General features: G+C 32.1%; 1 protein-coding gene across 1 annotated transcript in view; it reads left to right on the forward strand.

The window, feature by feature from the left end:
• The window catches only part of LOC126781126 (hydrocephalus-inducing protein-like), a 40,362-nt gene that overhangs the window by 8,332 nt on the left and 4,087 nt on the right, over positions 1–27,943 (forward strand). The window contains 56 exon segments of the mRNA XM_050505952.1: positions 1,320–1,506; positions 1,811–1,960; positions 2,159–2,352; positions 2,553–2,818; positions 2,904–3,346; positions 3,428–3,610; positions 3,741–3,807; positions 3,883–4,697; positions 5,324–5,494; positions 5,575–5,757; positions 5,845–6,054; positions 6,575–6,714; positions 7,527–7,668; positions 8,351–8,568; positions 9,007–9,104; positions 9,184–9,360; positions 9,643–9,849; positions 9,947–10,131; positions 10,241–10,473; positions 10,621–10,808; positions 10,878–10,904; positions 10,984–11,055; positions 11,152–11,351; positions 12,068–12,191; positions 12,682–12,847; positions 12,924–13,055; positions 13,135–13,258; positions 13,348–13,516; positions 13,631–13,857; positions 14,104–14,303; positions 14,827–15,069; positions 15,147–15,329; positions 15,403–15,694; positions 16,271–16,592; positions 16,665–16,807; positions 17,015–17,118; positions 17,455–17,636; positions 18,087–18,277; positions 18,635–18,744; positions 19,365–19,542; positions 19,827–19,937; positions 20,005–20,074; positions 20,522–20,713; positions 20,920–21,109; positions 21,423–21,591; positions 21,822–22,114; positions 22,307–22,499; positions 22,856–23,077; positions 23,250–23,416; positions 23,551–23,738; positions 24,147–24,393; positions 24,584–24,764; positions 25,308–25,477; positions 25,957–26,089; positions 26,299–26,444; positions 26,612–26,747. Of these exon segments, the coding sequence (XP_050361909.1) occupies positions 1,320–1,506; positions 1,811–1,960; positions 2,159–2,352; positions 2,553–2,818; positions 2,904–3,346; positions 3,428–3,610; positions 3,741–3,807; positions 3,883–4,697; positions 5,324–5,494; positions 5,575–5,757; positions 5,845–6,054; positions 6,575–6,714; positions 7,527–7,668; positions 8,351–8,568; positions 9,007–9,104; positions 9,184–9,360; positions 9,643–9,849; positions 9,947–10,131; positions 10,241–10,473; positions 10,621–10,808; positions 10,878–10,904; positions 10,984–11,055; positions 11,152–11,351; positions 12,068–12,191; positions 12,682–12,847; positions 12,924–13,055; positions 13,135–13,258; positions 13,348–13,516; positions 13,631–13,857; positions 14,104–14,303; positions 14,827–15,069; positions 15,147–15,329; positions 15,403–15,694; positions 16,271–16,592; positions 16,665–16,807; positions 17,015–17,118; positions 17,455–17,636; positions 18,087–18,277; positions 18,635–18,744; positions 19,365–19,542; positions 19,827–19,937; positions 20,005–20,074; positions 20,522–20,713; positions 20,920–21,109; positions 21,423–21,591; positions 21,822–22,114; positions 22,307–22,499; positions 22,856–23,077; positions 23,250–23,416; positions 23,551–23,738; positions 24,147–24,393; positions 24,584–24,764; positions 25,308–25,477; positions 25,957–26,089; positions 26,299–26,444; positions 26,612–26,747 (10,654 nt within the window).

The raw sequence follows: 27,943 nt of genomic DNA on the forward strand, positions 1-27,943 counted from the left end.
ATAGTTTAGGTGTAATTGCCGATTTACATTGATCCTATTTAGCTCTGTTCTAATAATAATAATAATAATGTCCTCCAGACCGATTTCGGCCACGGCGGTCAGTCTGAAGAGAGATTAGCCAACGACGCAGGATATATTATAGTGCACAAGGGTGTGCGCAAACACAAGTGCACTCTCTATTCTCTAACTCTCATAATCCGATGGGACGGCAATCCGACACGACTGGAAAGAGTTCAGGCGCAGGACCAACGGCTTTACGTGCTTTCCAAGGCACGGGAGTGTACACACTTCCAACTTCCATACTCCGGGCTGCTACTGAGAATTTTCTGACAGAAAAAGCCATTAACTTTTTATTGGCCCGACCTGGGAATTGAACCTAGGACCGGATCTGCGGCCTTACATCAAGCCACTAGACCAACGAGGAAGTCAGCTCTGCTCTACAATCCATTTCAATCCAGTGTTACGACATGGAAGTGATTTGAAAATGCTTACATTCACTTTTTGATTCGGTCTACAATACTGTATTTAGTACTGGATTGGAATAGAGTAGACGCTATTTTTCCGAATCAGTAGCCGCTCTCCGTGCCCTACCATGCTAGTATATAAACTCGTACAGATAAATGCGTCGGTCTAGTCGATGCCGAAAAATGTTTGTTTTATATCTTTATATTGTATTATTTTTACATACTTATTTTTAGTTAATAGTAAAAATAAATAAGTTGTTAAAGTAACTTATATATTTCCATATTGTGTTTGTATATAGTAGGAAACAATATCAAGTTCAAGTATATAATAACTAAGTTATTGTATACAGTTTTGCGAACAAAATATAATGAATATATAAATCATTGGCTTGGCCGTGAATGATCTTGACACACGTTCATTAGGTCAGTCGAGATTATTATTTCCGAGCATCGTCTTTCTTCAGATGAAGGAGCACTTACACTATAATTTGGGAGTTTTTAAACTTCGAGTTTTGTAGTTGAAATTCATCAGTAACTAACTCCTCTTATGTTACCGGTGACAATTTACCACCACTCGATTGTCTTTTTTTAAATAAAATAAAATTATAAATAAAATAGAAGAAGTAAAATACTCATCACCAATATAAACAGCGGCGATCCAGTGCTATAGCCGATATAGTGATACTGGATCTCGGCACAGGGCCGAATAACATTGATCCGATTTTAATTTGAGAAGTGTATTGAAAAAAAGATGACTTTACAAGATAGAAAAAATTATGACTTATTAACCGAAAGTAATAAAACCTCCTTACACAATGTAACGTTAAGAAACATTACTTTGCCTATAATTTCTAGGCTAAACTTATTTGGTTCCACCACGCCAGTGGAAGTGTGTCAAATATCTGGCTGTGGAGTCCGCCCTATCGTGACGTGCGCGCCCGCGGCGCTACACTGGGGACAGGTTAAACTCTTAGTGAGGACGCAAAAGATATTGACACTATGCAATGACTCCCCAGTGTCTGTCAATTTCAAAGTTTCATTGGTATGTTGTTTAGGCATCTCGTTTTTATTTTTATTAGAAAAAATATATCATGATTATTTCTTCAGTGTTTAAGATTGCGTAAAAATATAGTAAGTCGTTGACTTAATATGTATTATACTTTCAAAATGTATTGTTAAGCCTTCTTATATTCGCTGTCTCCGAAAATTTGCCGCCGTATGCTATACTACTAGTAGTACTAGGCCTTTTAAATTATGTATTTTGATTAATAGAGCAGGTAAAACAGTAGGACTTAGGGGATCCTAAGTCCTATCATATCCTACTTTATACTTATTCTGGCGTTCAGCTCAATCGTGATGGAAGGTGGCAAATCTCTCCAACTGAAGGGCATATTGATCCAGAATCAGAGACAGAGTTAGTCGTAACTCTTTATTTGATAGATGCAGACACTTATACGAACAAAGCTGTCATACAGTTGGAGAAAGTAAAGGATATAGTGAGTAGTACCTATATATAAAAATTGTATGTTATTTTGTTGGTGTAAGAAAAAATGAATAACAGTTACGATTTTTTTTCCTTAAAAAAATCATGATACATATGTATATTATCTAATTTCAATAAAATATATATATCTAATTTCAATAAAATAGTATATATAATTATAATTACTTTGAAAAAAAAATAACATGTTCAGCTTATTCCACTGTCGGCGAGCGGAGTGGGTACAAGTATTTTAGTTGGAGATCTTAGAGATAATGTGATACTTGGTCGCCATTTTACCAAAATACCATTAAATTGCAAAGTTATTATGGAGAATTGTGGAACCCGTATGCACGCATTAGAATGGAGCGAGCACTACAAAGCGCCTAAAACTAAACAACATAGTAGGTTAGTTAGTATAGAACATATTAGTATATATTATTAGTTAGGTTAGAACATGTATAATTAGACTTTGCCTGTGAAATGTATTTTTTAATATATTATTGTTTTTAGTTTTTCTATAATATTTTGATAAAACTCAATTTTATTATTGCGCAACTACAATTATTTGTTTTAATGATTATTATAATAGAATTGTTTCTTGACAGTGGATTTTTTAACATAGAACCCAGAGTATTCAAAATGTTAGCTGGAGAAAAATTGGAGCTAACAATAACTGGTTTGTCTCATAAAGTAACCACTGTTAAGGAAATGTGGTATTTGGTGGGAAGTGTGGAAGGGATAAATAAGAAAGAGTTACTATTGGAGTGCAAGATTGTAGCCGAATTCGTTGATCCAAAGATTGAAGTGTCCTCTCCTGTCGTTGAATTTCAGTATGACTACGGTCCCTATAGTGAATTTTATAAGTTAACAGGTGCATATAAATCATTATTTTTCTCCTATGACTTCAAGTTAATGCAAATTTCGTCATTAACTTGATTTTCAATGTTTCGTTTCAGATCTTGTTACAATTAAAAACGTATCTAAATTACCTTTGGATTTTGAAATAAGCGTTAAGCCTCCATTTGCAATAATTCAAAAGTACGGTTCATACAAAGTAAATTCCGATGAGGAGAGCCTATGCGGTTGTGTGTGCTACGAAGAAAGTGATTTAAATATACCCAGTATTATAAATGAAATTGGAAAACGTCATTCTAAAATGTTCATAGACTATTTAACTTCTAAACCAGTTGATCCTTTGAGAAAAGGCCCTTTGCATTTTTTTCATGATATTAACAAAATTAAATGGGTATTTAATCTTACTCATTTGATAGAAGAATGTTTGGAAGATCAAGAAGTAATTAAAATACAGATCTTGTTCGATACAACTAAACACATGTCACTTAAATCTCGTGTATATTGTGATTTGTTACGAATTAAATTTAAGGGACACAAAAATAAAGTAAGATAATAAATAATAATAATTTATACGTTTGGGAGTTGCGGTGAGTATTATTTAAAAAATAACTTTATTTATTTGTAGGATGCGATTAAACTTATCGGAAAGATAAACTTTCCGAACATATATGTCTTATCACCGAGAGTTGATTTTCAGTGTGTTTTAAACGGAACAATCGAAAGTAGAACTATTAAAATTCAAAATGTGACTCCTCTGCTTGTTTGCTACAAATTTAACTGGAAGAAATGCATCATAAGCTCAGCAACGGTTAGCAAAAATTAGCATTTGTATGAATACAAGTGACCTATCGTGTATTCTTACTTTTAATATAGATATAAATTATTTAATATTAAAAAATATGCTGTTTTTATAAACTAACATTTTTTATTTAAAATAGCCCGATTATCTAAAGGTTGCGAATAACTTTAGCTGTTGTGGAGCTTCTACAACGGAAACCCAGAGTGGTGCGTTCTATTATTGTATGTACATTGAGGTAAAAAATTATTGAAATAAATTATAAACATATTTTAACTTAACAGATGAAGGAGAATTACACGAGATTTTAGCATGTCGAACTCCAATGGGATCAAATATTGCTTTATATAATACTAACAGTGGTAACGATATTGGTATTTCAAACAATCTGAAGCCGATTAGTGTATATTCAGTGAGCCCACAGAATATTGGTGATGAAATTGAATTATCAAAATATAAAATAATGAAAAAAATAGCTCCTATGATAGATACGGTATATGATACGCAATTTCAGTGGATACATAAATTTCCAAAAGTTAATAAAATGTCTTATATTAAGATAAATGATGTTCTTCAACTCGTTCCGTATTCTGGGATGTTGAAACCAGATGAAATCCAATATGTTAATGTAATATTCAGACCAAAATATAATATAAACGTTCGTGTGATATTAGAATGTGAGGTGCTAGGTGGGCCACCTGAAACGATCATTATTACTGGTCAGAGTTCGGAGTTACTGTACAAAATAAGTACCCATAAACTTAATTTTAAAATACGTTCCTATCATGAAAATGCCACGGAAGAATTGATTATTTCAAACATCGCACAGCTGCCGTTTGAATATAAAACTTACTTAAATGAGCCGAAGTTTAAGAACAATCTATATGGAACCATTCTTAATTTAGTACCACCTGAAAAAAAATTAGAACCAGAACAGCAATCGGAAATTAAAATTGAAATGAGACCCGGAATAATGGGATATTTTCAGAGAAGTTTTCTTTTAGAAATCGGACATCTTCCGTTTATACCTATAGAAGTTTTTGGATGGGGTGTTATACCTCAAGTATATTTATCGCTACCAAGACCAGATATTGTGAAGGTAACTTATAATATTAAAAGCTGTTTATTGAGACTTTTTTATATTTCTGAGACATTTGAAAAATAATAATGACAATTCCTAAATATTGTTTTCCAATTAAACCAAAAACAATGTTATAAAGTATAATATATTTAAGGAACTGTAGTAACAAGCGGTATCATTCTTAAATAGATAAAGAGATCTTAAAGAGCGCCTGCTTAAAAGTTAAGAAGAAATATTGCCACCATATAAATTATTAAAAATATTTACATAAGCATACACATATACAATAATAAATATATAATACATATGTTTTTGCATTTATATTAAAACATGTCATTTGCACAGTTTATCTATATATAATATAATTAAGCATAGACAAATCATTTTATTAACTTGTTCTCCTCATTGTTTAAGCTTTTTTTTTGGTTTGGTAGCTATTGACGGCGGTAAAAATATATACAAAAAAGTAGAAAAAATATATTCGAGACATGCAAATTCATGTACGTTGAATTTTTACCAATGATCAATCATTATCGAGTATTTATTATTTATTTATACAAATAAATTAATAAAATAATATTAAATAAATTAAAGTATGTGATATAATATAGTTTTGTGTACTTTTTAAATAAATATAATTTAAGCTTGACTTGGAGTTGGGCTATCTAGCAATACCTGCACTTACACAAGAATATTTGGAAGCGCTTCGTGAAGTATTTTCTAGTACTACATCGGAACATTTGAATACACCTTTAGTAGAAGAATGTTTTGAAGATCCTTATCTTCAACTTGATTGGCATATATGTTCAGCTTGGGTAATTATTAAATAACATCTTAAAAATACTATAACTAGAGTAAATTAAATAGCATATTATTATTGTATTTTTAATTTCAGGATGCATATCCTTCTATCATGGATATCGAGTTGTCAATAGAGCGAATGTTAGTTATAAATCATATCACTTTGCATCCAGAAACTTTAAGTGCTTTTCAATCAGCGTCAAAAATTGGACCTATTCCTGGTTTTGCCACAATTCCCTATATGATCGACTATGGTGTTGTTATTACTGGCAGTACGGTAATTAGACAGTCATTTATTTGAAATAACATTTATTTTAAATTTAAGAAAATCAGTTTTTTCTAATCAAATATTCGATCATTTTAGATACAATGTTGTATAGAAATAATAAATTACGGCCCAATAGTAACAAAGCTGCATATTGCAAAAAGCACTCATCTTCCTCCTTGGCTGACATTGAAGTTATGTGGAAAGTTGGGTCCCGGTGAAACGGGAAAGCTTGAAGTTGTATTCGCGCCAACGTCAGCTGATATCACTGAACTGGAGCAGAATGTTGAAACATCCTTTAATTTAGAGGTATTTTAGACCAGGAATGCATATAAATTATGCAGTTATGGCTTATTCTGTTAAATAAATTAAAGAGAACATGTAGCTAAGCAAAACTAGAGGATGTGGATGGTACTGGAGTTTTTTTATATTTCAATATTGTTTTTATAAAAATTACTGTAATTATATATAAAACGGCTCAGAAACATTGTTTAGTTATTAGAAAAACAATGCTGTGTCTTATTGTCATATATTTATTGGATGTCAAATAAATAATGACAAAGATAATTCAATGTTTAACTAAAGTAACCTTTTTTAAGTAAGGTCGATATGTTTGCTTTGCTTAATATTCTTACCATGTTACCCCGTTTTCAAGATTATAATTTAATAATCAATATAGTTATTATAATTTAACACACTTATTTCGGTAAAATATTTCCATGTGGTATTTATATGTGAATAGGCAAAGACAAAACAAACCAGTACCGTTTTTTCCTCTGTTTGTCAATCGATTTTCTTTTTTCTCAAAGTATTTTATTTGTTTCCGTAGGTTCCATATGGGGTGTCAATTCCGGTCCAAATAAAGGCTTTATGTGCAGTACCTTACATAGTATCTAATGTGAAAGAAATTGATTTTGGTTCCGTGAGATGTGGAGATAAAGTTATATGCTCAATTCCTATAAAAAATATGTAAGGATACATTTTTCATTAATTTAGAATAGGTAGGCAGACTGTCAAATGGGTCGTCTATTGGTAAGTGGTTATCGCCCATATACACTGCCGCTTTAGGAAATATTAACCATCTCTGACATCGTCAATGCGCCATCTACCTTGGGAACTAATATGTTATATCCCTTATGCCTGTTGTAACATTCACCTTTCAAACCGGTACACAACAATTACTAATAGATGTTTGATGGTAGAATGTGTGATGTGTGTGGAATGAACATAAATGTGTTAATACTATAATAAATGCAAACAACAGTTATTAGTTGTAAATATAAATGCAAGTATGAATATTTCATATTCATATTTAGAGTTAAATCCACAATAGCATAAACCAAAGTGAGGTAAAAAAACCGACAGTTTATTTTAATAAGTCAACTGGTGGTAGGTACCAACATTACTGGTGGTAGGGCTTTGTGCAAGCTCGTCTGGGTAGGTACCACCCACTCATCAGATATTCTACCGCAAAACAGCAATACTTGATATTGTTGTGTTCCGGTTTGAAGGGTGAGTGAGCCAGTGTAATTACAGGCACAAGGGACATAAAATCTTAGTTCCCAAGGTTGGTGATCGCATTGGCTATAAGCGATGGTTGACATTTCTTACAATGCCAATGTCTAAGGGCGTTTGGTGACGACTTACCATCAGGTGGCCCATATGCTCGTCCACCTTCCTATTCTATAAAAAAAATCTGATATCGGATATCGGATATCGGATAAAGGATCGATTAATATTTTCATTTAAAATGAATACAATTATTTAATGTCATATTTAAGTGGAAAACCTACGTGCATCTGGTTTGTAACATTAAGATTGAAAACTCCGGGGTCAAACGTTATGACGGTTCTTGATAGCTCTGGAAAGTATGAACCTGGTGAAGGAGGATGGTTGAGTATTGCTTTTAAGCCCACAATTGAGGTTATTTTACAATATACACATTATTTAAGTAGTTATTGCAAGCACTTTTAAATTGTCATTTCACAAGGCTGATTAAAAAATAGATATATTTACAATTAAATTGATATGTATATCCTACATAAAAATCAACCCACACTGATTTTATCGCTTTAAAAAAATAATATTTACTAAAACTGATTTTTCATACAAGCTCATGTCCGATTACGTAGCAAATCTGTGAGATTTTTTTAGTGCATGAATAAGTGTATTTTGAACTTTATAAAAGAAATGTATAATGTATTTGACTGGCTCGTTGGTCTAGTGGTAAGGCCGATCCGGAGGTCCTGGGTTTAATCCCCAGGTCGGGCCATGAAAAAAAAAGTAAATTGGTTTTTCTGTCAGAAAATTCTCAGTAGCAGCCCGGAGTCTGGAAGTTGGAAGTGTATACACTCCCGTGCCTCGGAAAGCACGTAAAGCCGTTGGTCCTGCGCCTGAACTCTTTCCGGTCGTGTTGGATTGCTGTCCCATCGGATGATGAGAGTTAGGGAATAGAGAGTGCACCTGTGTTTGCGCACATACTTGTGCACTATAATATCTCCTGCATAGTTGGCTAATCTCTCTTGAGATTGGCTGCCGTGGCCGAAATCGGTCTGGAGGACATTATTATTATTATTAATAATGTACTATTTATTTTTGTTTCTAGATGGCATATGAGGGCCTTTTGATATTTAAATTTCACATGAATCCAAACAGACTAACAATACCGATCACCGGTCAAGGGATATTACCTCAAGTGCATATAATCGGACCGTATGTTACCTTTCCACCGACGTTACCGTGGGCAGAAACATCTGAAATTTATTTCGGATTGACAAACCCTTGCCCATTTCCCATCGAACTCATAATAGCTCATAGTGATAAGTAAGCTGTTTCATTTTTATTTTTAATACTTGTTAAAAATGAAAATATTAATAAGTATATATACATATGTTTACAGGCAATGGAAAGATGAGGAGGACATCTACCAATTACTATATAGATATTACAATAAGCCTGAAGAGATGCTATTACCAGCGTCTACTCCAGGTTCTGGAATGCCATCAGAGATAGTTAACTTCTATAAGAAGTTTAAAGAAAGAGTAAAGAGGTTACTATTGTTAAATATTAAACTGCACTTTTTAATAATATTTGAATTCAACAATCTAATTATATTTTCTTCAGATGCAAAGAAGAGGAAGCTCAATCATCTAAGCCGTCCACAGTCAGAGCATCTGCCTCTTCGCGGTAAATTTCATTGTTGACTAATATAATAGAGACCGTTGTTATTTGACAAATCATAATTTATTTCTTAAATCGTAGAAAAGCTAAAAGTCCAAAAGGCACTGCAAAAACGGCGGCAGCCACAAAGGAAGCAGCAGCTCCCAAAATACATAGAACAGAAACGGAAATTATCAATGGTTAATTATTTTAAAATCTATTAAATTTGATAAATATAAATGAGCAAACTTACTTTTGTTATGCAATTATATTTTACAGATGTAATAAAGGAAATGAAAGATGCGAATGTGGATCCAATAAGAGAATGTCTAAACGTTTTTGATATTACATCGACAGAAGCTGGTTCTAAAGATAAGCATTCCAATGGTATGCTGATATTTATGCACGGATCTCCCTGTGAAGGTTAGTATTTACAATTATTAGCATTAGTCATAAGCTTTTCTAAATGTAACTAATAAACTAAAAAAAACTATACAGGCTTATATATCTGTCAAATGTCGAATCTGTATAATTTAGTAAATAAATAAATAGGAGGAGTAGTTATTGGAGTATTTTGAGTACGAGTCCAGTTTAAATTAAATGAGTTATAATAAATCAAATATACATATAATGTCGTTTTATGTAAATTGACCAAAGCTTATTATTTAAATGATATAAATAACGATGTCCATATATGATACGGTAAAAACACAATTTTAACAAATAATAAAATTACAGAAATGCAGTGTCAAGAAATTGCGTATGCGATAGGTAAAGCACTCGGACTTCCAACAATCAACGTAGACTCGTGTTTTGTTGAAGCTTTGTGTGTTTGTAACTGCTCCGCAAAATTTTTACTTATTCAAGCCATAAACGAAATGTATGAGATATCAAGAAAAAATGTAACTAAAACTAATTCTGATGAAGAAGAGGCAGATGCTGAAGGTAACTACAAATTTAATTCGATATTTACTGACTTTTTAATATTTTTAAGTTTAATTAAACTGGAATTTAAAATCTATAGATCACATATTTTTTATAGTCTCTTCTGAAGATAAAGACGACAGTTTTGAAGTGTTATACAAGAAGATGGCATTTTTGGCAAACAATAAAAATGCCACTCCACGGTCTAAAGTTAGTGACAAGAAGAAGAAAAGGTCACCGACTTCTTCAGTTATTTCGCAAACTGCTTTAGGAGCTATGGGATCTACCACAATGTTTCAAATGGTTAGAAAATACAGTATTTCTTTTATTTAAAATTACAAGTAAAAATGTGATTTTAAATTGAATATTTTGAATACAACATATATTTTGTTAAAAGTATTAATTTTCGCAGGATTTATTTCAAGAAGTTTTGTCTGATTACCTAAAATTACCAAGATTTGACAGAGGTTTTGTAGTAGATAGCTTAACAAGTATCGTTATAAAAAATCCACCACAAGTTCTCACCACTCTCATTAAATGTAAACGTAATATACGAAATATACACCTCGTGTTATGTCAATCGGACTTTTATAGATGGGCTCAGACTTATGAAGAGAATCTACGAGACGCCGACCTTGGTGATGAGTAAGAAATATTAACTGACATATGTTATTTTATTATAATCCATAATCCTAAGGAGCCTTCTATGTAATTTAAGAAATATGAACTTTGTAACAAGACAAATTCCAACTTTGTTTTTCAAAAAGAAAATAACAATTATTGATATTTCAGGGAGACGTCCAAAGTATACGATGAGACGGAAATTGCAAAAATTTTGCAGTCGTTTGAAGAAATGGAGGTTGAAGAATTCGAAACTATAAGTCCTGAATTAAAGTCTATTTATATTAATTATGGATTGGAAGAAAGACGTAATAAGCATTACGAAAAAGTCGGGTATTGATGCTTTATTAAAATTGATTGTTTATCTATAAATAAGTAGTACTTCTATTTGTGTTAATTTAACCTTTGTTTCAGTTCTCCTAATTTAGCAACGTTTAAAGATAGAAGTGCTAGAGGTATTTTAAAATTTATAAAAAAAAAATTGCAAATATATACATATATTAGTATTTTTTCAATTTAATTAAACTTTTTCAGATCATAGTAGATCAGTTTTAGCTTTTGATAAATCGGAATCTAAAAAGAAAATAAAGAAAGACGATATTAAAGGTAAGATATAATTATATTAAACAATATCATAGAAAATCAAAAGTGTGTCTTACATACTTCGTTTAACTCATTTATGATTGTAAAATCCGGTTTTAGCAAAACCTACGAGCGAATATTTGAATATGAACTTGCGGTATAACGAATATATTAAAACTACTTACGAGAATCTTATAAATGTTGCGAACAATTGGGTATTAGATCTTGAAGATGTTGGTAGTCCGTTGTATGGTTTCACTGGACAAGTGCTTAATTCGGCTCAGAAGAAAGTTAAGCGAAAATCTGAAGTACAAATACAAGTAAGAACGATAATATTTTAATAAAAATATGAAATTATCAGTGTTTAAGTTATTGATTCAAAAAAAAATTAATCGAATAAATCATTTTTATTTTTTAAAGGTATCAGATGTTAGTCTCTCGGAAAGAGGGTTCCCATTGACTGTTATTTCATGCCCTTGTATACGTTACAAGCAGGCGTTAGTCAACATGTTTGCTAAATCAGCTCTCGTACAGGATGCCCTTAAAGATGAAGAAAAATACGATCTACTCAAATTTCCCGTAAATAAAAAGACGTATACAGTATTGCTACCTAAAACTTTCCCAGTAATAAATAGTGAAGAACCGTTATGTTGGTTCTATTTAGACGAACCACCGGTGAGTTATTTGGTAGTCCAGATCCCACAAATAATATCATTATATGAGTAAATAAAATTTAATGTTATGCTTTTGCAGATAAAAAAATGTGAATGCAATCAGGTTAATGATTTAAGTTTATTAGACGATACGACTCAAGATAATGTTTTAAATATATTATCAAAATGGCATTGTTCATGCGGTAAAAAGGTAGAAACTATTTTACTGTCGCATTGTTAGAATAGAGATATTTTAATAAATGTAGGAAGGTATATGAATAAATGAACCTTCTGGTAGTAAATATCCATATGCCATTTACATCACGTGCATACCTGCACAGCTCACTGCACCTGTACAGGTAACTATGCTATGAATGTTTTAGGTAACTTCTTCTCAAACATCAACAAGTGAGATACCGTCTACATCAATCGAAAGGGTATTACCAGAAGAAAGTCAAACAGACGTCAACTATCCAGTACCCATGCATAGTGTAAAATCTTTATCTGGTAATTAACTGTTTTTGTCACTTTATATGTAATACCTGAGTGTAAATTAAAACTCAGAATAATTGTTTTTTTTTTCAAAGGATCGATAATTATATTCTTATTTTTTGACATATACCACCGCTACGCCAAGTTCTATTTGCATTCAACATGAAAACTATCACATTAAATATTAGTAGGATTATGTTTAAAAAAATGTTATCACTCCTTATAAAATAAAAAGTGGTACATGGACCTATTGATGGCCAACTGATTGTCTTTTTGAAGCTTCTTTGAAATTAAATGAAAGAAATTTAAAACTTAAACACGCACACTCCTATCTATAAAATTAAGGGTAACTTTTAAAATAGTATTATGAGCTCGATCAATTCTGAGTTTCTACATCTGTTAATTATTACTGCATTAGATTCGTAGATCCCGGACCTAATCGAAAAACCACAACTGTTAAAGTTTATTCAAACATTAAATCGTTTACTTAAAAGGCTAATTTTAGATCGTGATACACGTATCGTCTTATATCCTGGAGATCTAGTCAGATGCAAATATACATTCAGTCCGCAAATAGAAGGAAATTTCAATGTCAGAAGGTTCGTTGAAGTTAGCGGATGGCCGGAATCACGAGTTGACATAATTGTATCTGGTATATGCGATTTACCAAGGTATTTATTATTAAAATATCGGGAAAATTAATTCGATTGTAATACTAAAACTAATTTTGTTTTTATTATTCATAAGACTAGATACCCGACCAAAAAAAATGTTTGAAAACTTTGTCAGGAGAACTTTAGAAGATGAAGTTTACAAAGGTGCATATTTAGATGATCAAAAGCTCTTCGATTTTGGACCTATTTTCATCGGAAATAATCGGTAAATAAATATTAATTAATTGTATCATAGTAACCTATGTAGTTGATAATATAAGATTGATTGATTATTTTATTTGCAGAATATACGAAGAAAAATACACTGTAGATCTACGAAATTCATCGTTGATAACGACTGATATTGAAATTGCATTTATTGAAGACACAACAGTTTTCCAATTTGACAGATCTTTTATGAGTTTAGAGGTGCATTTAATAATTTATCTCAGTTTAATGTACAATAACACTGGTTTATTTATGACATTATATAAATATGTCAGTTTTGCCTTTTTTAGCCTGGCTGTCGGGGAAAGTTGACAATAAATGCTGCTCCGACTGAAATTGGAATTAATACAACTATTTTGATGTTCTGTATAAAAGACAATCCTGAAGTAGTTACTATAACTATAGCCTGTAGTGGAGTCGTTCCTGTTGTAGAAATTCTGCCATTGACCAAAATGATAGGTGAAAAATATAAATTCAAAGAAGTACTGTAACAAAAAATACTTTTTGTTTAATAATATGTTTAATATTTATAATATATTTAAAGAACTAATTTATAGAATTAATTTTTTTTAGAGTTTGGCAAGCATTTGTTGTATCGCCGGGAAGATGATAGGTTTATTGTAAAAAATGATTCTATACTTCCTATTGAATGGAAAATACGAAATGCCGAAGATTTTGTTGAAGATTTTTTAATAGCTCAAAAGACTGGCGTTGTGGCAAGGAACGACAACCAGATCGTCCCAGTGACCTACATAGCTTGCAGAGTTGGCGTTATAGCTAATAAAGCACTAACTATTGATGTTAGCTAAATTTATCTCGACCTCTTTTTTTTCATTGTTTTCCATTTGCGACACAACAATCTAACTTGTATGTTTTTTCAAATGACAATAAACTAAATAAAACGTTATCTATTTTATATATTTACTATATATGTATAAAAGGTTTCTGGAATTGTTAATTTTACATTGTAATGATGGAATTTATAATAATTTAAAGTAATAATGCTTGTTATAAGAATAAAAATTAAAGTAAAACTACGTTTTTAGATATACGACGCACTAGGGCGCGGAGACCCAATGGTAACAGATTCGCTATTCTTGTCTGCAGAGTGTTATGACGTAATGGTAGAATGCGCACACGAGGACCCCAGCGAAAACTTCCTAAATTACGGCAATGTGAAAGTTAACTCAACGGTAGTTCGGGAGATGTACTTATTAAATCGTGGCAGATATAATGTCTTCTACAAGTCAGTGTGCTAACTTTATAATATATATAAAAAAATACAACTAAGTATTACATATTACTTCTCGAAATTTTAATTATGAAAGAACATCAAGGAATTTTCTGCCTCGTTGGTCTAGTGGCTTGATGTAAGGCCGCAGACCCAGAGGTCCTGGGTTCAATCCCAGGTCGGGCCAATAAAAAGTTATTGGGTTTTTCTGTCAGAAAATTTTCAGTAGCAGCCCGGAGTCTGGAAGTTGGAAGTGTGTACACTCCCGTACCTCGGAAAGCACGTTAAGCCGTTGGTCCTGCGCCTAAACACTTTCCGGTCGTGTCGGATTGCCGTCCCATCGGATTATGAGAGTTAGGGAATAGAGTGTGCATCAGTGTTTGCGCACAGACTTGTGCACTATAATATAGGCGGCTAATCTCTCTTGAGATTGGCCGCCGTGGCCGAAATCGGTCTAGAGGACATTATTATATCAAGGAATATATGTATTAATGAAGTTTTTTTCTTTTAACTTATAATAAGGCTTTATTTATTTCAGATTGAAAAAAGTTAAGAATTTTCCTGAACCATCTTTACTACGGTCGTTCGAAGCGACACCGGAATGTGGTATAATACCACCTTCTATAAAGCTTGTCAGTATAGAATTTATTTGCACTCCGACTACATCTCTAAATTTAGTAAATGTGCCTGCCTACATTTGTTCTTTGTTAGACGGCAGTAAAAATCAAGTAGTCGTAGCAAAGTTCCCAGTTTGCGTTACGATCGCCTCTTTCTACAATACGTGAGTAATCAGTATCTAAAATTTTTGAATCAATACTACTTTAATACTACATAATTTTTCTTTGAAATATATTCTAGTTTCACATTGTTCCCTCTTGGCGAATTGAATTTCCATATAATTCCCGTGGGAAGTGGAATAATCCGTGAAGTTATTTTAAATAATACCAGTAAATGTCCCGTAACCTATGAAATTGTTCTTCCGTTAAAATATAGACCTGACCCTGAAGATCCTCAACCCCAAGCGAAATTAAAAGATAACAAGTAAGTTATTTTAATTTGACAATACAGTTTAGAAGTACATGTATGGTATATAAATTAATTTGTGACTTAACAGATTAAAGAATCCACCAATAAACTGTGGCAATTTTCTCATTTACAATGATGACAATCTTCTCGCACCCGGCACAAGTAGAACTCTTCAGATACAATTTAATGCCACATCTGCTGCAACATTCGAAGAAACAATTAACTTTGTAATAAGTGATACTTGTCCCGCTGAAAGCCAGGGGGTTCCACTTAAGCTGGTTGGTACAGGAGCGATGCCAACATTAGATTTCTGGAATTTAGAAACGACCTTCCGTGAACATTTGATTGTAAAAAATCTTTTAGACTACAAAGTTCCTGAGGTAACGTTTCACGTATTTTTGTTTTCTGCAACTGTAAATTATTTTCTTCTACTAATATATATTAACCATTAATTTTATGAATCAATAATGAAGTGTTAAACAAAAATTAAGAACTCATTTAATAATTTTAAAAATCGTACTATTAACTTGAGTGTCAGACATGCAGTTCTTACAATTTTTTTTTAACGATTTAATTTTACATAAAACGAAATTATACAAAATTAAGGTTATAGATATGATTTTCTTTCTAGTCATCTGCGCATTGTGTTTTTGTGGAGGACTCTGTCACGCTGCACTTCTTTTGTGTAACTGTAAATTCAAGATATGTGGCAATTCTTGATCTTTATAATAGCGGCTTAGTTGCCTGTGCATTAACTATGAAACTACATTATCAGAATAATTCTAATTCGGATATTTTTTCATTGGACAAGTATCATACCCACATAGAACCTTTATTACACAAAAATTTAGAAATTATATTTAGTCCGAAAGCTCTGGAGGTAAATAAAATAGTTAAAAATAAAAGTTTAATTTAAAAAGTTATCATCTCACTGTTTATTGTTAACATTTTTTAAGGAATATAGAGCAGTTCTGGAAATTAGGCTAAAGCTATTGCAAAACCAAGAAAAATCATTTAAAGTTTGTTTAATCGGTGAAGGAGTCATACCGAGAATTGGTTTAATAACTCCAAACCTAAGACACAAACGATTGGCCGTACTTAATTTTCCTGTTACTTGCTTGGGTTCAATTTCTCATAAAGAAATTCGTTTCAAAAACGTTAGTTCTGTGCAGGCAATAGTTTCAGCGCATGTATTATTACCTATAAAAGAAGAAAGGCCTATATTTTGGCTTACATCTGCACCAGACAGCGATCACACGATTTTAATAGGCAATAACGGTAAATTAATGTTGAACCTTTTTTGATATTGTTAAAATTGGACCTTATCCTTCTTTTCTTTTTAATCTTCAGATGTTTCGAATATAGTTTTGAAAATTTTATTGAAACCCAATGAAATAGTAACATTAATTGTTCACTATAATCCGATAAAGAACGGGAGGACTTCTTGCGATGTGAAGTTAACAATATTTGAAAATCCCTACGAATGTTTTACGGTACATTAAAATTATTACGGTATTTTAAATGTTTTTTTTCTATGGCTGTTATGTGTATTCATATTACAAAGTCAATGTATGTATGACAAAATAAATTAAACATATCTTAGAAATGAACAGCAACAATAATATTTATTTAATATCATAAATATATAGTCTTGTTACACCAGTAGCCTAGAAATTTAGTCTAAATTCCATTGATTTTAGATACTATGCGAAGCAGAAGCATTTATGGAAGATGTGGTACTATTAGGACTGGAGATGCTTTCTATGGACATCGATCTCAACGCTTATAAAGCTTCAGTGGATGGGTAAATTAAAATATGGGTTTATTTAATGTAATTTAAGCGGATTTCAAATTTGAAATGTTTTTTATAAAATATTATCGTTATGCTTTGCACTGTTGTTAGCGTTGTTAGTCGTAGAAAGTGATTTCTTAGAAATAATAATGTATGCTTAGGTTACTATTTTCCGCCCACAGCTTGCTTGTCTTTATGTAGTGGCTTTTAAGTTACGTAACCTTTTCTTAACCCCTGACAACATATTTACAATATTTCACGATGATCGGTTGGTAGTTGAGAATGAACAAACAAACTCACGTTTATACATGTATTACATTAGTAAAATATTCTTTATAATGATGTAAGGACCATGTCAACGGTGTCTACAGTGGATAGTAGGAAGAAAAGTAAAAGCGCACCCATCGATAAGAAAAAGTCCCGGCAACTTGAAGCGAAGAAATCGAAAAAAGCATCACAGGCATCTGTGAAAGCGAGCGACGCTGGAACCAGCGTAGAACACTCTGTTCTCAAATATGTTCTGAATTTTGGTCTGCCATAGCAATTTTATTTTATATTATACTATCACTGCCGGTTTTAGCCGTGGAAAGATCGTAAATAATATATGAGTGTATTTATTTATGTATAACCATATTTCTTTGGCTTTGTGTATTTTATGGAATGACTCGTAAAACGTGAATTTAATGTAGTTGAAGATTGAGGAAGTGCATCGCTCCCCTATAAGCTCCCCTATAAGATTAGCACTATCGTCTTTAAATAACAAGTGTCTTAAATGTCTTACAGCGTAAGCTGTGCAATGATAGTCATCAAATCAGTGTATTGCCTTTTATTTTATATTTTTATGTATATTTAATTGAACTGTTTTTTTACCTTTATCAAAAAATTTTAAACAAAATCAGCTTTATAGTATTTTTAAACACTATTACTTCATAGTATTAAAGTGATTTAGAAATATAACTTACATCAATATCATCATTCAGGTGGCTGTGAATTATGTGTTACACATAGACGATCAGTAATCATGGTCAATAATTCTGAGAAAGTATACAAGTTTAAATGGGATAACTTTGAGCACATTATTGTTAAGCCATCGATTGGTTTCATATCGCCGGGAGAAGAGAAGGATTTAGAGATAATTTTCTTCTGTCCTCAACCAGTGGTGCTGAACAAGGTATGTATTTTAAAGCGTGCCATTCTGATTATGGAAACGGATTGTTTACTGCCATTTGAATTATTGTATACGATTTATATTATCTATATACACAATAATAAGGTACGTTAAACATATAAGACTGTACGTGTATTTGTTCTATGTATTTTCGTTTTTTTTTAGTTATCAGCTGCTCAATTTGTCAGTTCTTAGTTTAATTTAGCAATTTAATTGCAACCATTTTATCAAAACTAAATAGAACTGTTAGTTTTATATGAAATTATTATTACAATATACCACTTTTATTTACTTCGTTCCTTCTTGTAACTTTAACCAACAATATAATAATAAAAATAAATCGAATATACATTTTTACAGGAATTTTTGAATTTGGTCTTGGTTGCTATAAGTAATGATTTTTTCACTTTGGATATCAAATCAAGTACCTGGGATAGTCGGCAAACGGTGACTATCTATGACCATAATAGGCAAGTCCATTTTTAATTTTTTAAGGTTTCGAAGTCGTATGTGAAATCGTCCTTCTACTCTTTCTAATCACGTAGATTGATAGATAAATCTATATTTTTGATAAAATGTTTAATTTTTGTAAATACATTTAGGATACTTTATTATTACGCATATTATTTGATTTATGACATGATACATTCTCAGAATTATAATTATTAGAGAATATTAGAAACTCAGTATTAGTTCGAAGTTACGAACTTGGCGGTGATGTGGTGCGCTTTGGAAATTATATAATGCCTCTGATTACTTCTCTTATGGGACTATGAAAGTTAAACAATATTTTGCACTTGCGTTTTTGCACACAATGACCTTTTAATATTTTCTGAAGATTATGAACCGACATAAAATGTAAAAGTACCATCTTGCACACAATGACCCTTTAATATTTTCATCTTTTACATTTTATGTCGGTACACATAGATATTTCAAGAAATGCTTTTGCATGTTTGATTAGAAGATAGACTTATTAACTAAGGATTTTACTTTTACAATAACTTCTGTTGCTTTATTTTTATAAAATAATGCATGCAATGCAAAAATGTAGAGTTTACGTGTTGCAAAATAATCAATTTTTATATAGAGACGCTGATTTAAACGAGAGATATGAAGCCAATGTAAATGAACAAGGTAATTTAATTCCTGGATATTTGTCGGATGTTATACACATGGTTGTTGTGTATTCCGCTACAACGGAGTACACTAAATACGTGTGTGGTTTGGAAGGAGAAAAGAATATTGAAGATACATTTATTTATCAAGTAAGTGTTAAATTGCCCTTTGTTAATTTTATAGTTTTTACGCCAACGAATCAAGCTTTGTGTAGAAAAAATAACTTGGTGTTAGGCCTTTTACATTCTCATGATATGAAAATAACATAAAAACGACGATGATTTTGTATGATGTTTTTAATCTTGTATTTCAGCTTTATTTAATAATTTCGTCCGTACGTAATCTAATATTGTATTCGTTTTAGTATTTGGATCAAATTAAAACGTATTTATAAAAGGTTACCATGTTATAACTCTACGATACTTGCTTTCAGATAAGGAAATTTACTTTCAAGGTACAAAACACTAGTAAAGTTTTGTTGAAAATTGTATGGAATTTTATAATAGATGACGAGTATCCGGCTAGAATTGATAAGTTACAAGAAGTAAGTAATTTTCAATAATTGAATAATATCTGCCATTGAACTACGTTGCAACGATTTAACTTTATAGGGAAGTGTCGATAAAGCTGGAACTCCATGTGTTGCAGAACCAAAAGAGCAACAGCCCTTCGTTGAAAACGGTAACATAATGTATTTTAAATAAACATAATAAAATATTAGTTACTCTTCTATTAAGTTTTAAGGTTTTAATATGATTTATGCACATTCAGGTTTGAGCGCGATATTTTCCTTTTGCACAAAAACACATAGAACGTAAAAGGAACTTAAACTCTAGTACAAACAAAACATAATTTTATAGGCTAACCTTGGCTTGTATAAAGTACACGTAAATAAATTACTTAAATATCTCTGTCCAATACAATCGACTAGTAAGCATTACTATAAAATGCGTTTGCGCGTGCATGTGGGTAGAATTTGGTTTATTGAATAACAATTTAGATTCAGCTTGTACATTTTAATTATAATAGAAATAATGAATTTATTTTATTTATATGTATAAATATATATTATATTATTATGTATTAATTGCTCATAAAAAATAATTTAATGTCTATGTGGCTATTTAGATCCTAGCAGAATTACGTTATACAGTGGTAGTATAGGAAGAGAGAGCGTGGACACGTGGTTTGAGGCGAATCTGCCTTTTGTTATTGAACCATCACAAGCCTGCCTAAAACCTAATGAGAATAGAGAATTTAAAGTTACATTTGCACCATTAGAAGCATTCCAGTATAATGTTAGACTAAAAAGTACAATAGGTAAGTTTTTCTATATACTACTTTAGCAATGGAAATAAAGCTGAAAATAAAACTTAAGCTAAACAAAAGTTAAGCTTGTATAGAGATATAAAAGTAATAAAATAAATATATTTTTCTCCATAATAAGTGTTTTTAAACTGAGATGTTTTAGTACTGAGTTGTATGTACTTAAAAATCTATATTAATAAGTTAACTTTACTTGGTAGATAACTTAGATCCATATGATCAAAATATATCTTGCAAAATACGTGCCAAGTCGCTGGTCCCGTACGTCCACCTTGATATTGAAGAGAGCGATTATTTAACGTCGGACAGGAGAAAGATAACATGGTCAGCCCTCCCGGCGCCCACCACCGTCCTTGAGTTTAATGTTCTTGGATCGGGATGTTATAAAAAGTTTGGAATATTTCTCTTTAATATCAATTCTAAAACACTACTAGTATAGAGTAAACTTATACATTATTAAAAGTTCTATGTTATGATTTGAACAAGAATTAAAAAAAAATTAAAATATAAAAATTTCGATGCTGGATCTCTCATTCGGTAGCGAAAGTGAGGAAGGAGAATCGTCAAGAAAAAGCCATATTTGTGTCAGATAACTTTCCCTTCTCCTTGGATACTTCGATTGTTGTTTCCTTTTTTAAATAGTAATATGAGCTGTTTATTATACGTCATATGAATTAACATCTTAAATTTATCTTGTTTGAAGAGCCTTTGACGTGATTAATCCGACCAGCGAGGGTTATGAATTCATTTTCGAAATGGTGATGTCCGAGAAAGGGGAGCTGGTACCTGTACACTGTGACAAGTTAAAGGGTTACGTTGAGGGAGGCACCTCGACCGAAGTGGTATTTACATTCTCACCTACAGCGCCTGGGGTAAGACTTGCTATTTAAATTATTTGTGTTACAATAAAATTAAATGTTCCGTTAATAACTTACTTAGGAATATGTAATTATAATGTCATATAATGTTATTTCTGATACTGTTCTTGTTATATTCAGTAGATTTAAAGCTGACAAATGTTTGAATCTTTTATGATTAAATAATGTTAGAATGAACGAGAAAGAGGATTAAAGGAAATTGTAATAAAAGACATTCTTTACAGATATACGAATCTCTATGGAAATTTGTTATGCCGGTTCAATCGCTGGTGGTGAATTTATTAGTTGTTGGTATTGTTCGTGAGCCAGATGTAGTATTTGTTCCTACCATCTTGATCATTAAAAACTCTTTGGTGGGCTTCACTACAAATAACGAAGTGATATTAAAAAATAACGAAGATGAATGTTTAAATTTCGAATTCAAAGGAAATTCTCTCTGCAATGAATCCGGGAAAACTCCAGTGGTAGTTGAACCTGAAAGTGGCGTTCTAAAACCAAGATCAGCCACGATTATTAAGTTAGTAAAACATAAAAGTCAAAATTTCTACACATATTTTTGATCTACATTAAGTACCTTTTTAATAACACTAGATATTATTATTTCGTTATATTTACATGATTTTAATAACAAGTTATTTTTACCCTTTAATATAATATCACCATATAAAAACAGTTTATACGTAGAGTAAAAATAAATGTACATTTCTAGGATATTTTACACACCAATTTACGATGGACCGCTTTCTTTCAAGATATTTTGTAGCATAACTTATTTAACCAAGTTGATAACTTTATGTGTTAAAGCTTTAAGCTATTCAATAAAACCAAAAGTTACGTATTATCTAATAGGAAATGAACATATACTTAGTAGTGATGCTGTCACTAACATTCACTTGGACCAAGTAAGTGATATATTTTTTTTATAGAATAAGAAGGCGGACGAGCGTATGGGCCACCTGAGGGCAAGTGGACACCAACGCCCATAGACATTGGCATTGTAAGAAATGTTAACCGTCGCTTACATCACCAAAGCGCCACCAACCTTGGGAACTAAGCTGTTATGTCTCTTGTGCCTGTAATTACACTGCCTCACTCACCCTTCAAACAGGAACACAACAATACCAAGACTGCTGTTTTGCGGTAGCTTGCACAAAGCTTTACCATCACTATAGACATGTATAATAATCAAAATATAACTTTTTAATTTACGTATTGACATTTTACCAATTTTTAAATTAAATGTTTAACTGTTTCGCAGACTGCTTCAACCTACGAAAGAAGAATACCATTTACAGTTAAAAATGATGGCTCCGCGACATTTTTCTTTGACTGGCGCTACAACACTAGTACAGTTAAAAAATATCTTCAAGTAGAAATAGAGCCCCGGAGTGGCCACGTGTTGCCTGCGAATGAAGTGGAATGCGTCGTTCATTTTACTTTAAAGAAAGTTCCTGTACAAGCTTTTCCTATCACTTTATCGGTGAGTATTGTTTTCTGTTTGAAAATTTTTTTTGACTTTATTTTATACTACAATCGTGAATTTATTAATATTATGGTAGTATTAAGTATGCTTATAGCAGAGATGCATTTCCATTCTTTTTGATAATACATTTCTTAAAAGAAAACTAATCGATATAATACGGTATTCGCAGATCTCTGATGGCCCAGAATATAAAATATATCTTTATGCAGAAATAGAGAAGCCACTTTATTATTTTTCATGTATGGAATATGACTTTGGTCGTTGTATTGTAAATGCTCCGGACTCTACATACAAGAAAAACATAGCCTTTGTGAATAATGACAAAGTTCCTATTAAGTATGTGTGAAATTTTGCAACTATTACCTAACATGCTGATAAAATGAGATATTTTATTTAACAACATTAATAAATAATTAATAGCACTTATATTTACCATTTTTCTATGAAATAAATACAATGTACATTTTTAGTTTGGACTTAAACTTTACAAACTTACCAGAGCTGTTTGTAAGCTATAACAAAGATAGTTGCATCGATCCCAACCATCGATTGAAAGTAACGTTTTACTTCCGACCGAAGGAAGTTAAGCAATATGAATTTGAGTTGCAGTTTTGGGTAAACTCACTTTGTGAAGAAATCATTAGAATTAAAGGCGAAGGTAACTCATTTACATTGTTTTAATTAACATATTAACATGTAACATATTAATTGTTTTTTTTATTTTTTTGCCAAAAAATATGGCAAATTTCAGGTACAGTAACAGCCTGTTAATGTCCCACTGCTGGGCTAAGGCCTCCTCTCCCTTTTTGAGGAGAAGGTTTAGAGCTTATTCCACCACGCTGCTCTAATGCGGGTTGGTAGAATACACATGTGACATAATTTCAATGAAATTAGACACATGCAGGTTTCCTCACGATGTTTTCCTTCACCGTCAAGCACGAGATGAATTATAATCACAAATTAAGCACATGAAAATTCAGTGGTGCTTACCCGGGTTTGAACCCACGATCATCGGTTAAGATTCACGCGTTCTAACCACTAGGCCATCTCGGCTTTCAAATTTCAGGTGTTCCTCTTCTATTTGATCTTTACGAAGGGTGTCAGAAAAGTTTTGACCTAGGGACAGTGAAAGTAAGAGACAAAATCGTTCGACAAATCGAAGTTATGAACCACAGCAAAGTGCCAATAGATGCGTCTTTTGTATTTAAAGTCATAACTCCTAATGTCGAGGACAACACGAAATCTGAAGGCACTAGTGTGTGTCTTAGTCCTAGTGTTGCAAATCTTCAAGCTTCAGCCTTGGGACCATCCAGGTTGCTATTGTATAAAAATATATTGTCGCTTACAGCATATGTATAAATCTGATATATAAAAAAATACTATTTCTGTTTTTATACTTTAAGTTATTTTGTATGTATTATATTATACGGTATTCAAGCGTATCAATATAATATTATTAAAAGCTTAGATAATTGTTCAACAAATAGAGTGATTATGTTGTAGGGGAGAAATGTTGCAACAATACAAGGATGAAAAAATAAGCGAACAGATCGCATTAGATTCCCAAAACACTTTGGCGTCGTTAAAAGTGGTGCCGACTAAATGTACCATTAGGCCTTATATGAAAGTACCGCTTAAAATACAATTCAAGCCCGTTGGAATGATAAGCAATCTGAATGTGCAGGTTACTATAATTACTTAGAAAATACTAGTAATGTACCGTCCACGAAGGTAAATTTCTTATTCGTTGGTTTGAGTTGAAGGAGTTCTTTTGAAATAAATAAGAAATTTATTTTTATAAAATGAAGAGACAAACCCTAACTGTACCCGGCTTGAATAAGCTTTTTTCTCCTTCTGTGATAAAGAGTCTGGAGATTAATTTTAGACGTCTTTAAGTTGGTTAGCCTTTATGCATGCTGGTGCTCATGTTTTTACTTCAGCCTAAGTCGTTCGACTTACTCGTTTGATGTTTGATGTTCATGCGTAGATTTGAAGCTGAGATGAATATAAATTTTACTTATCTGTTTATTTTCCTACAATATTTTGACTGTAATGTAATCAGTTTTGGCAGCATTTTTTTTATATATGAATTATATAGATTATTGAAATATTAACATATTTTGATGAAAGTTTTCAAATTTCTTGTAAGTAATATGATTATCTTTAGGCATAAACTATACAGACATCATTCAAAATCAAGTTCAATAATATGCTTATCAATGTACAGTTGAATATGGTGGTGTTGGAATGTTCCCGACCTCTGGTGCGCGTGCGCGGACGCGCGGCTGGCGCTTGCGTCTACCTCGGCCGCAACTCGCTGCAGTTCGGACGCGTGCGCCGTCGCGGCTGTAAAGTGCTCAAGGTCATGCTTCACAACACTGGCGACTTTGGTGCCGGGTAACGTGTACTTTATAACTAAAGGTGATGAATATATCTACACGTTGATGACAATGGCATAGCTACCATATGGCAAGATGAAGCCCCAAAGCCAAAGGGACCTTCCATGGGCAAAAATAAACTACATTGTTTTAGTCATTGTTTTGCTAAACTTTCTTGAACTTTTTGGAAGTCAATGAATTCTTGTCTTACTCCTATATATTAGTTTAAGCGCCATTATACGTTTAAACTACATCGAAATTGGGGCCCTGACTTTTTCCCGATGCCCTTATCCTCCTAGCAACGACAATCGATGATAATGACCTTATACTGGTTAATTATTGTTATGAAGTTATTTGTTATACTTATTACGATACAAATACTCAATCAATTAAAATAGTGCTATATTCGTTTTGAGTAAATGTATTAAAGTAAAAAATTATGTTGGTCATTTCATTAATTTTACTTTGTTTATGATGTTTTTTGCATATTATACTAAGGTTTTGGTGGCAACCACTGGTGTCGGATGAGTTTACAATATCGCCCATGCAAGGAGCTATAGCCGCGCGTACAAACGTTACTTTCACGATAACGTTCAGACCCCTCAATTATAATCCGTTTATTAAAGTTTGGGTAAGAACATGTAGTTATCTTAATATAATATATGTAATAAATGTTTATATACTTTACTTAACAGTTTTTATATTTTGTATTTCAATAAATATCATACCTTTTTTTATTAAATAATTCGTAGCGTAATACATTTTATTATATCTTATTCATTTATTATAAAAGAGAATTTATTTATTACTATTTTTCGAATATTATGTCATATATCTTAGGCGTGCTGCAATATTGAAAACTATATGCCATTGGACTTAGCGTTGTATGCAACGTGTATCGACACGGGAAATATTCAAAACAAAACGCTTTACTTCGAATGTCCTGTTAGGGAAGTCGATACGCAATATGTTGTCGTCACTAATCCGTTAGTTTATTAAAAATATACTTTAATTTTTAAATTGCTTTTCTTGTTTTCTTATTTTGTACAGATAAGTTATTTTTTTTTACTAAGAAATAATTGATGTATGTAGAATGACTAATTTTAATATATATATTTATTTTTATTGTACAGAACTTTTATTAACCTTGTAGTTCTGATGATATGTGGTTGATTCTCTCAGAAGTGTCGGACGGACCGTTTGAAACTTTGAAAGAATTTCAAGTCGAACCTAATTCTACATTCGATATTCCTGTATATTTTAAGCCTAAGAAAATGGGCAAACACGAGGTATATCGTTATGCTAATTTCTGTATTTATTTTTTTATTATTAAGCATAGGGATTGTTTTCCATTTAATTGAAATGGCTCAGAAGTCACATACCTATATACTCATTGTTCGTCTGCCTTCTTAAAATAAATTAAAAAAACGTAATAATGGAAAAAAATCGACGACGATCATCATGATTTGAAACATATTGTACTTGTCGTAGCTTCCAAAAAGCTTTTAATTTTAAAGCTATGTATAGCTACGAATACGTAGCGCTACGTAGTATAAAAACCAACGCTCGGATTTTGGGATCTTCGTAGTATTTATGTATAATATCACAGATCGATAGTAAAATGTATCAAAACAATAAACATGTGGGTGGTTTAGGAGCGTAAAATGCACGCATAAATAAAAAATCAATGTTCGCCATTGCGCCTCCAATCTTGGGAATTCAGAGGTTATATTTTTATTTTACTTTTATAGAATAGGAAGGATGTGGGCCACCTGATAGTTAGTAGTCACCAACGCCCATAGTCATTGGAATTGTAAGAAATGTTAACTAACTCTTGCATCGCCAATGCGCCACCAACCTTGGGAACTAAGACGTTATGTCCTTTGTGCCTGTAATTACACTGACTCTCTCACCCTTCACTTCACCCAAACCGGAACACAACAATAACAAGTAGTGCTGTTTTGCGGTAATAATAATAATGTCCTCCAGACCGATTTCGGCCACGGCGGCCAATCTCAAGAGAGATTAGCCAACACAAGGATGTGCACAAACACAGGTGCACTCTCTATTCCTTAACTCTCATAATCCGATGGAACGCTAATCCGACACGACCGGAAAGAGTTCAGGCGCAGGAGCAACGGCTTTACGTGCTTTCCGAGGTACGGGAGTGTACACACTTCCAGCTTCTAGACTCCGGGCTGCTACTGAGATTTTTCTGACAGAAAAATCCAATAACTTTTAATTGGCCCCATCAGTAGTGGCCTTACATCAAGCCATTACATCGAACAGACGAACTTGCACAAAGCCCTTCCAGTCCCTTTCGCCTGTAGATACACTGTATCAACACTTTTACTAACAGTTTTTTTTTCACAAATCATCTAAAATTCTATTGTTTATATTTATATATATTATACTCAGTAAATTAATGATTATATTGTCTCTTATTATTTTTAGAAATAACGAAATATTTATGCAAAGTGAGATT

Source organism: Nymphalis io, chromosome 3, assembly GCF_905147045.1.
Source record: "Nymphalis io chromosome 3, ilAglIoxx1.1, whole genome shotgun sequence".
Lineage (NCBI taxonomy): Eukaryota > Metazoa > Arthropoda > Insecta > Lepidoptera > Nymphalidae > Nymphalis > Nymphalis io.